The 11,912-nt window shown below is 41.9% G+C and overlaps 1 protein-coding gene across 1 annotated transcript in view; it reads right to left on the minus strand.

The window, feature by feature from the left end:
* Window positions 1–9,451, minus strand: part of LOC308286855 (DENN domain-containing protein 2D-like) — a gene marked incomplete at both ends in the record, with an annotated part of 31,832 nt that extends 22,381 nt beyond the window's left edge. The window contains 3 exons of the mRNA XM_080727978.1: window positions 5–169; window positions 5,976–6,075; window positions 9,437–9,451. Of these exons, the coding sequence (XP_080584104.1) occupies window positions 5–169; window positions 5,976–6,075; window positions 9,437–9,451 (280 nt within the window). The remainder of the gene's footprint in view (window positions 1–4; window positions 170–5,975; window positions 6,076–9,436) is intronic.
* Between the last annotated feature and the right edge of the window lie 2,461 nt (window positions 9,452–11,912).

Here is an 11,912-nt window from a genome sequence, read left to right on the forward strand (position 1 = left end):
CCACTGACCTTTGGGAACTGGTACATGATGACTGGCTTGTAGGAACCGTCCTGCTTGCTGCGGTGCAGACTGACCACTACCAGGTACTCGAAGAAGAACTGGTCCGCGGGGTGCGTCTGGTCCTGTGCTGAGGGGGTCCCTGGGCCAGGGGCGGGCTCTCGCTCCTCTCCTAATGCACAGACACAAACATCACGTCCATCCAATCGGGTCAAATCGGTCGCTGTACTTAAACCCATTAAGAGGTCAGATGGGTGGGCTGCGATCACTTTTAAAGATTTTCAAATGGGTATGTACTGTATAGTGTATACTGTATATCGTCGTTGTCGGGTGGAAACCTTGTATGTCCAAAACCGTTTGTTTTGCATTTATCATTTTTAAAATGATTTAAACTAGTGAAAACAGCCGATCTGCAAGCACACAACGCCTCGCGGTGTGCTTGTACATCTGCTGTTTTCACTACTTTTGTGCGACGGCCTTAAATGATGAAGCAGGGCTTTACTTTGCGAAGAAAACGTACACATTTGAAACTTGGAGATACAAGCTTTCTGCCCGACAACGACGATATACAACTCTCTGCCGTCTCCAAAATGTTCGGGAAGATTAGCTCAAGTGGAGTTAGGAGGTTTTGACCGAAGGGCTTTTTACTACTTTTCATTGGTTCAATATTATTTTAACCAACACACAGACGTAAAGGGTGTTCAATAGCACATATTTATGAAAAAAAGAGAGGGCCAGTCGGGTGGAGTTAGCTGGTTTGGCAGAAAGTGTGGAGTTAGGAGGTTTTGTCCCAAGCACTTTTTACTACTTTCCATTGGTTCAATATTATTTTAACCAACACTCAGATGTTGGCAAAAACCTCAAAAATGGAGTTAAGAGGTTTTGGCCAGAAAATGACGATGTGTGTCACAGTGTGTGTGTGTGTGTGTGTGTGTGTGTGTGTGTGTGTGTGTGTGTGTGTGTGTGTGTGTGTGTGTGTGTGTGTGCGTGCGTGCGTGCGTGCGTGCGTGCGTGCGTGCGTGCGTATGTATATACAATATCCTGCAGGATTGAAAAGGTCAAAGGTCAAGGTCACAAAAGCAAGGGCAAAATTACATAATAAAGGAAAGTGTCATATCTTGATAATAGACCGTTTGTCAGCCTTCTGATTGGTCCCTGAGACTCCCTGACTGGCCAACCAGAAAAAAACATTCACTTTTTGCTATCGGGGGTGGAGTTTGTGCAGTGGAGATTCTGGAGAATGTTAAATGTGGCTTTCAAAACTGTCCGCAGTGCGCGACACGGCGATCGCCCGGTACGGCCGCGATCTCGGCCGTGATCTCGCTCATCATAATGAATAAGCTTCAACAAACTAGTTCACATGGACCATATCAATGGTCTAAGAGTCACGATTGGGTACATATATTTTAAATGGGCAGAATTACGAAAAGCCAGCCTATTATGTGAGGTTAGGATTATAGTTCTGTCCTCTTCCTACCCAGGATGCAATGCGCGGTCTATTCTCTTTCTGATCCAGAGGATTAAACTAATTAAAACATTTATTTTCGGGGGGAAAACTACTGTTTTGCTATGTAATTACTGTACCTTTTTCTTCCCTTTTTATTAATATCATGTAGATGTGTTTTTTGTGGTACTTTATATAGCTGTAATGAGGCTATGAAGGGAAAAAAAATCCCATCCACTACCACTATAAAAGAATCTGCAAAGAGGATTCTGTCCCACTGGGATTAAACAAATTAAAACATATATTTTTGGGTAAACCCCCTGTTTTGCAATGTAACTACTGTACCTTTGTCTTCCCTTTTTATTAATATCACCTAGATGTTTTTCCTTTGGTACTTTATATAGCTGTAATGAGGCTATGAAGGGAAAAAAAATCCCATTCACTGCCACTATAAAAACAATCTGCCCAGGGTCAAATGTCCTATCATAGTAACAGGGCAGAATGGGGCGGGATTTGCAAAAGGGCTTATTGCACTTCAGTTGTTCAGTTTAATTTATTATCACATAAGAGTTAGAAGCTGAAGAAAAGAATGCATAAACCCTTATTGTGCAGGAGATGCTTATAGAGAACTTCCCCTATTTTCAATAATCAGACATGTAAAAAAGTATACATATTATTATTATTTTTTTTATTCTAAATTTTTATCCCACAATTTTTGTAACCCATTTTTTCACCCGGTGCCATTTGCCTAAGCTGTGATCCTGGGCTCTACTCTCCCTCTGCCAACCTGGGGAGGGCCCCGAACTGAGCTCATGCTTCCTTCAATGCATGAGGAGTGAGCAGGCCGCTTCTTATCACCTGACAGGGGGAGCTTCCCCGGTTGGACGTAGCGCGTGGAAGGAACACGTTATTCCAACCAGTTCCATTCCCCTCCATCAGGCGCCCCGGCTGGCCAGGGGGAGGCTTTATAGAGACCAGGATTACTGCATGTTTTTGTGAGGGTATCTACCCTAGGAGACACGGGGAGAACATGCAAACTCCACACAGAAAGGCCCTTTTGCCAACCCCACCTAGGGTGTGGGCACTGATGACGCGGAGGAGGGAACACGCCCCCAGCACCCACAGTGTCCCCCGGCGGGAATCGAACCCAGGACCTTCTAGCTGTGAGGCGACAGTATACATATTATTTAAAGATATGTACCGCTGAACACTGTACCAGCCTGTGTCACACTTCCTGTGTGGTGGCATAGAGCTTATGCAACCAAGCCTTGAAACCAACCGTCTGTGGTGAAAACTGAAGACAGTAGTCTAGACCAGCATTTCCGAAACAGTGGGGTTGTGAGACATTTTGGGGATTTTAATTGGTCGTTGAATAAATAAATATCTTATTTTGTTTCCTGCATTTAGTTTTTTATCATTATTATTTCAAAACAGTTTAATAAATTAAAAATAAATCCGTTCATAATTTCTATAAATGAATGATTTTTTTTTTTAAATCTACAAGCTTACAATGTGTCGCGATCTGCTATTTTCACTTTTTTGACCCAGGGAGACAGCAAATTTGTCTTTTTGGTCTTGAGTTGAAACGTTTGGGAACCACTGGTTTAGAAAGTAGCAGTAGTGGTCAGGTTAACAGGACAGGGAAGTTTGCAAAATGCCAGTTTGTCTCTGGTGGGTCTTGTGGCCACATGGGCCACTGTCAGCGTTACAAAGCTGTCATTGTTGTGTCACGTGTGTCTTGTGAAGGTCCCCCACTTAGCTCAGTGGCCTCCTGGTTAGAGTGTCCTCCCCGGTTCCATGAGTATTGGATTGAGGGTAAGTCCCAGCGACATACTACCATCACGTCTTGGGGGTGTAGGCCAGTGGTTCTCAACCTTTTCAGGCCGCGACCCCCAACATAATCATATTTCAACTGGGGACCTCCCACCCTACGAGCACTAAGAGTTGAGGCATTACATTTTGTATAGCACGGTTCTATAGGGTGTGCCAAATGTAGTTCTAAGAGCGGCCATTTCTTTGGTAAACACAGCCTTACACAGGTGTTCTGATTGGAGTAAAGCATTAGTTCTATGCAATCAAACAATTGAAACACCTGTGTTTTTACCCAAGAAATGGCCGCTAAGGACTACAATGACGTAGCCGCTGGCACACACTATTGTGAAAATAGCAGATCTACATGCTCACAACGCCTCGCATCACAATTTCAGCCTCTAATACTTGACAATTTGGCCAATGTTTAATTTGTCATTTTAGAAGTATTAAAAAGTCCTTAAATTGTCACTTTAGAAATGTGCAGATACCCTCTATACACTTAAAACGTTATGCTGGTTTGTTTACTGTTGAGTGAGAAAACAACGTTGCACATTAAGTTAATCATCTGGGGACCCCCCAAAATATTTTGGGTACCCCCCTGGGGGTCCCGACCCACAGGTTGAGAACCACTGGTGTAGGCTACTTGTACATCATGTCAACAGGACCTACGGTTCGGTTCCCAAGGCTACGCGTCCAAGATAAAAGTCCTGCTCCTCATCTTCAATTCACTGATGCCTGATGAACATCTGATGACTTTAGATAGAGATTAGAATGCTAATTACATTAGAATACTAATACTACTAGAGGGGTCAAGTCAGGTAGGGAAGGGGATCTGAAAGAGGCAAACACAGAACACTAGTTCTGCTATGCACAGTTCTGCTCAGGCACCCATTACGGGAGGGAACGATGTTAAAGGACCACTTCACCTCTGGGATAATGCATCCTATGACCAGTTCTTGCATGCTGAAATACTAAAATATCACAGAATAAGTATAGATAATAAGATCTGGTTTGATTTTTTTTTTTATTTGATTTATTTATTTGCACAATAAGAAAATAAACAATACATGTTAACATTATTAAAAAAGCATGAAAATATGTGCAGGCGAGAAAGGAAGCCCATAAAGGGCTTATACAAGGTTCTCAGTCCCTGAAGTAATAAACAAGTAAAGTTGAAGCACAAGATTCAAACTAGAAAACTAAAAAACAATTGTCCCTCGAAAGTGTGTGTGTGTGTGTGTGTGTGTGTGTGTGTGTGTGCGCGCGTATGCAGAAGCATGGCCACTTTAAGTGGTAGAATTAAATGTAGAGGCTTGCTGTTCAATGGTAACACGTTTCTAATCATTTAGGCTTGCAGGTGCTTTACAGAGATTGTGCACTACATTCATGCATTACGTTCACCCATTCACACACACACACATCCATACACTGATGGCAGAGGAAACCATGCAAGGCACCAACCTGCTCATCGGGAGCAACTAGGTGTTCAGCATCTTGCTCAAGAACACTTCGACAGTAACTTTGGGGAAGCCCGGGATCGAACTGGGAACTTTCCAGTTGCCAAGCGGCCACAGCAACTTCTGAAAAATCGATTCTAAACCGTGTCTCAACACATGTCTTTTCCTTACGTTTGCAAGCTGACGTGCAGTAAGGTAATGACGGAATGTGGCGTCCAAGTTTGGAATTTCACAGCTCCAGTTATACAACACAGCAGCAGTTCTCAACGTGGGGTCCAGGGACCCACAGGGGGTCCTTAAGGGTGTTCTAGGCCGTCGCTAGCTAAATTATTGATGATGCTAAATGATGTTACTCGTTTCCATGTCGAAAGATTTTCATACATTTTCAAACATTTTCCAAAAATAGCCGAAATAGCAGATCTACAAGCTTACAACATGTGACATGCAGTAAGCTTTTGATGCCATTTTTAAATTGGTATTTACAATCATCTAACACAGGGATGCTGACAGAACCTTCGCTAAAACACCCAGGACAACGATCCACTCGTCCTAGACCCTCCTGGCCCCCAAAATTGCAATTAGAACTGCAGACTCATATCACTCCCTGGCTTCCACCGTAGTCTGAAGACTCACCTCTTCAGACTCACCTCTTCAGACTCCACCTTAGCACTTAGCACTTAGTGTAAAAGTTGCCTATCCTAGATAACCATACAGGCGTATGTAAAGGCAACATTTTGATTTAGATAGCATTTTTATAAAGACCGACCGATGTAATTTAGATAGCATTTTTATAAAGACCGACCAATGTAATTTAGATAGCATTTCTACTGTATATAGACCGATGATGTAATTTAGATAGCATTTTTATATAGACAGACTAGATTTTTTGGCATCCTATCGTCCATTGAAGCTATAGTGTGTATTGCTTCGAAGTACAGATTATCGATTTTATTGAATAGGTTCTTGGTTTATAGATTACTACTTCTATGCATTTGATGTACCGGTATTACCTTGTGCTGTCCTTGCTTATTGTAAGACGCTCTGAATTAACAGTGTCTGCTAAATGCCTAAATTATAAATTGTTATTCGTCAAATCTGCCCTGTGCAATTTGGGGTACTAAAAACCAAACAGAAATTAAATATTGTATTCATACGCACCAATGCCAAAAGCACAATTAAAATCGTTAATCGCAATTATTTGTGTGACGATGTACTGGTGTAACCGGTGACAGCCCAGGTGGCGTCGTGTGGACATGAAGACTCACTCTGACTGGAGAACTTGTCCTGTAACGAAGCAAACATGGTGCTGAGGCGCTTCATTGGCCGGTGGCTGCTGGCGGTGACCTCACTGTTCATGTTGACAGGCTGGAGAGAGAGACAGGGAAACACAGCGGAAGGTGTTCAGTGTGAGCACTACAGTAGAGAGAAACAAACACAGAGGAAGGTGTTCAATGTGAGCACTAGGGATGGGACGATATGAACATTTCATATCACGATTATTGTGACAAAAGAAATCGCGATTTACGATATTATCGCGATAATCAAAATCCATTAACCCGGTGGCGGAACATTTGCCATGAAATAGGCGATCTACAAGCTCACGACGCGTCACATTGTGAACTTGTAGATCGCCTATTTTTTGGCAAAGACATTTGATAGAGAGTGGAAAAAAAGACTGTATCAAGTACGTATATTATAAGTACATTTTTACCAATTATAGAGTGTTTAAGTGGTACCGGATATGCAGCTAGGCAAATAAAACGTGAATTGAACCCAGTGCATGACGGAGGACGATATCACGATGTACAAATCTCCACGATACGATTATAGTGAGTGTTTTTTATCACGATAAACGATAATATCGCTTATCGTCCCATCCCTGAGCACTACAGTAGAGAGAGACAGAAACACAGAGGAAGGTGTTTAGTTTAGTGTGAGCACTACAGTATAAGCCAGAGATCCTGTCCAGGTCAGGACATACTTATATCTACATATCCGGTAAGTAGCATTTACAAAAAGGATGCTTCAGAAGGTCAGACTCTCCCCATCTACCAAACCATGCAGACATCTACAACCCTAACCCACTGCTCCACTTCCATCTAGATTAGAATAAGGGTCCCCCCCCACATTTACTTTAAATTACCACATATAAATGTTGTGAAAATAGGCGAACATGCTTGCAGATCGTCTATTTTCACAATGTTTACCTCATTTGTATGTGATATGTAGCAGAGTGACTCGCTGCTGTTGAGTCCGATGTTGGACTGCAACGCGGGATACCCGGGTTCGAATCCCGGGCGTAACATCAAATAATTTGGGGAACCCCATGATTTGAGAACCTCCGATTTTTTTTTTACTCCACTGTAATTATTTGAAAACTTTAGTTACTAGTTACTTTGTAGATTTTGAGTACTTGTTCCACCACTGCTTCACAGATGGGGCAGCAGCCCTAGCTCTCTCTGTGCTTGTAGAGACGAGAGCAGAGCAAACAACGGAACACATCATAGAAGTCTGTCCTCTCCAAAGACTGGAAGGAGGATTAGTCACCCTCCATACTGTACAGCAGGGGTATTCAACACAATTGTCCAGGGGGCCACATTGACAGAAACCCAAGGGGCCGGGGGCCGCACTAACGTATCCACCCCCCCAGCTATTAATCTAATGAACACTTGAAACAACGGGCACGACCACATTTTCTCTACTACATTTTCACAAACAAGCACATTTTCATCTAACTACATTGCAAAGCAGAATACTTTTCAGAATACTTTTCATGTTAATGTGCTTAATTTATGTTCAAGTTGACAACTGTACACATGCTTTCTTGTTACTTAGTGCTAACTACATCACACTAGTGATGGCCAACCTGGCTTTGATGCTATCTTAGAGTAGATGTCGACCTTATTGACAGTGCACACACAATTGCCTTCTTTGATGCTTTAACGATGCTCAACGAGGATCAGGTGGGTCGCAGACACACACACTCCACTCTGCTGCAGTGCTCTGACTGGAGTCTCTTCACTTGAATATGATGGAATATGATTAGGGATTACTGTGATTATGGTAAAATGAAGCTCACGTTCCATATCGCGCAAACCATACCTATAACGTTCATTAGTCTCCACGAAAGAAAAAAAATAGATTTTGAATTTTTTTTTTTTTTTTCAAAAATCTTTTTTTTTTTTTTTTTTTTTTTTTTCAAAATTGCTCCAGGGGCCACAAGGAAGGTCCCCGCGGGCCGCCAGTTGAATACCCCTGCTGTACAGTATATCACTGTTTCCCAATTACTGGGTCGCAGTGTTGCCAGATGGGACATGTTGAATTATCATACCGGAGGCACAGAATTATCGTATTTGACATGAAACTATCGTACACAGCCAAAAAAGAGAAATCACTCGCGTAAAAACGTAATTTCACCAAAAATATGCGTCTTTAGTGTAAGAAACAACCTTGTTTGAGACTCCTGCATGACAAAAACGCATCAGATATGCTGCGTTTAGGCAGGCAACTTCCTGGAGCTTACACAAATAAATGCCTGAAACTGGTCTGGAAAGATACAACCAGTGTTTTTAATGCCTCCAAGTACAGATTGACTGATTTCCTGGCTTATTTTGAGAAGCCAAACCAGATCCCAGATCAGCAGCCAGGGAAAATAGTGAATTCACGCTCTTTTTGGTGATATGCCGAAATTATCGTACATTTGGGCATTTTTGTAAATACATATCCCTTTTAATTATTATCTCAAAACATTTTCATTTTTTTTTTCATGAATTAGAGACAAATTCAGTGTTTTTTCTAAAAATAATTTCATACATCAAACTTTTTTTTAAATTAAATTGATTCCGGATGTCTCCATCCAGAATCAATGGGGTACATTTATTACAATCAAAGTTTTGGCTTAGGAATGTAACAAAAACATTGTTTAGTCTCCATGGAGTGAGTAATCCAAAGAAAGGGGGGTGAACTACTCCTTAAAGCCAGAAACAGTGGTTCTCAAAAATAGCAGATATAGCATCTCACGGCACGTCACTTTGTGCCGTACTGCGACCAGGTACATTGGTTATTTTTGAAAAATCTTGAAAGAGTCTTAATGGGTTAAGTAAATGTAATGTAACTGGGTAAATGTAACTGAAAACTGTGGATATGGACGTTCTTCAGTGTGAGCAATAAAGCAGATAGGACTTAAGGAGAGATAAGGTGTGCTGGGGGAGAGGAAAGAGATGAAACAGGAAAGAATGCTGCCCAAGATTCAAGGACAAAATTAAAGGCTGGATTTTTTTTTTTTTTTTTTTTTTGATTTTTTTTATTTCAGTTTAGGCAACTTGTACAAATATAACAAACATATTTTCACAACTGTTTTTCCTTACACATTTTTCAGCTGTATACCACTTGTAGAAAAAAAAGAAATAGAAATTATTTGGCAAAAAAGCAAAACAAACTAACAAACAAAAAGCACATTCGAAAAACGCACATTAGGAATATATAATACAGTAGAACAGTGTATTCTATGTGAATACTATGTGAATATGGCAGAGGAGAGAGAGTCTAAGTGGGAAGGTATTGAAAGAGCTGGGGCAGAATGAGAAATCAAAGCATTTATATTTGAGGGAACACAAGAAGTTTGATCCATCAAAATTGGTGTAGCTGGAGTCCATCTTTTAAAGAACAAGTCCGATTGAAGTCTTAGAGCGTAAGTAATTTGTTCCACTTGATAAATTTCACGTACCTTAACCACCCACATGTTGTATGTTGGTGGGTCCGGTTTCAACCACTTAATTGTAATACATTTTATGGCCGCTGTGAGTAGTATATGGAGTAAATATATTTTGGCTCTGCCCTCTATTCCCTCAGGTACCATTCCCAACAAATTACCATGGGATCAACATCAAAAGCTTGACCAAAGACTTCCTTCAGTGCCTCAGAGATCTCCTTCCAAAATAGTCTTAATTTGGGACAGGTCCAAAATATATGAGTGTGGTTACCAATATGTTCCCCGCAGTCCCTCCAGCACATATTAGAATGAGTCGGTCCCATTTTAGCCACAATCACCGGCGTCCTAAAAAATCTAGTTATCACTTTCCATTTGAATTCCCTCCAAGTATTCGAATGGAATTTTGTTTTTAAAGCAGCCCCCCCCCCCCCTCCCCTCCCCTCCCCCAAGATCAGGGCCCACTTGAAAATGCCACAGTGTTCACGGACACCCACTCATCTAACCCAGTGGTTCTCTGGGTTGGGACCCAGATGAATAGCTTAATGTGCAACATTATTTTCTCACTCAACAGTAAACAAACCAATTGTTTAAGTCTACTAGTCCTTACCCGTTCAAAGATATGAGCTCCGAAATGATGTGCAGTGTGTGGGTTATGGGGTGTGCACTGTGCACACAGTATATGAGGGATGGAAAGTAACTTTCTGGTGCTTGCATGATAATATGTAGGAGCATCAATGTAAGAAATACCCGCTTCGTTTAAAGGCTACAGAGATACTGTGTACCGATCTACATGACAACATCTGAAAGAGGGCCAGCCAACGTCCCCCCCCGCCCACACACACACACACACACACACACACACACACACACACACACACACACACACACACACACACACACACACACACACACACACACACACACACACACACACACACACACACACACACACACACACACACACACACACACACACACACACACACACACACACACACACACACAGCTGGTTAAACATGTTGCCCCATGCTAGATGCAGAATAGATATGCCTCGTGCTAGATGCAGAATAGATAGTAGTTAAACCATAAAAATGCTAATATACGGCATATGATTTGTGAAAGTGACAAACGGGCTTCACAGTTATGTCAGGTGTGTTCATATGCTAATGGTGATGCGATTTCAGATCAATTGCTCCAGCCACTGAGGAGAAACGCTGTGACAGACAGACACTCAGACAGACAGACACTCACTCAGACAGACATTCGCAAAATTATAGTATAGATAGAGGGTTACTATCTGCACATTTCTAAAGTGAAAATTGAAGGACTTTTTAATATCTCAAAAATGACAAATTAAACATTGTCCAAATTGTCAAATATTAGAGGCAGAAATTGTGAAAACAGCAGATCTACATGCTCACAACGCCTCAAAACGCAGGGAGTTGTGAGCATGTACAGTAGATCTGCTATTTTCACAGTAGAACCGTGTTATACAAAACTAGTCCTTACCCGTTCAAAGATATGAGCTCTGAAATGATGTGCAGTGTGTGGGTTATGGGATGTGCACTGTGCACACAGTATATGAGGGATGGAAAGTAACTTTAACTGGTGCTTGCATGATAATATGTAGGAGCATCAATGTAAGAAATACCCGTTTCGTTTAATGGCTACAGAGATACTGTGTACCGATCTGCATGATTTTTGGACAAAATCTCTAACAGGGCCAGACAACAGACCCCCCCCCCCCCCCCCGCCCGCCCGCCCGCACACACACACACACACACACACACACACACACACACACACACACACACACACACACACACACACACACACACACACACACACACACACACACACACACACACACACACACACACACACACACACACACACACACACACACACACACACACACACAGCTGGTTAAACATGTTGCCTCATGCTAGATGCAGAATAGATATGCCTCAAGCTAGATGCAGAATAGATATAGATACACCATAAAAATGCTAATATACAGCATATGATTTGTGAAAGTGACAAACAGGCTTCACAGTTATGTTAGGTGTGTTCATATGCTAATGGTGATGCGATTTCAGAACAATTGCTCCAGCCACTGAGGAGAAACGCTGTGACAGACACTCACTCAGACAGACACTCAGACAGACAGACATTTGGAAAATTATATGTTTGATGTAATGCCTCAACTCTTAGTGCTCATAGGGTGGAGGGTCCCCCTCATCTAACCCACAGGGTGCTTCTGGCTAGTTACATGCATGGGTAGGCAATCTGGGCATGTTTATTTTAATGACAATAATGACCTATCGATAGGCTTCAGGATTGGATCAATGAATTTATTTTTGCGAGAAATCTTGTTTGTTTTGCCAATTATTTGGAATCTCCTGAGGGCTCACTGGCTGGGAATCACAGCACTACAGATGAGAGAGATAAGGAAGAATGAAGAATGGAGAAGAGAGCAGGGGCGTCAATT

This window comes from Nannobrachium achirus (genome assembly GCF_963921795.1).
Source record: "Nannobrachium achirus genome assembly, chromosome: 6".
In the NCBI taxonomy this organism is placed as follows: Eukaryota; Metazoa; Chordata; class Actinopteri; order Myctophiformes; family Myctophidae; genus Nannobrachium; species Nannobrachium achirus.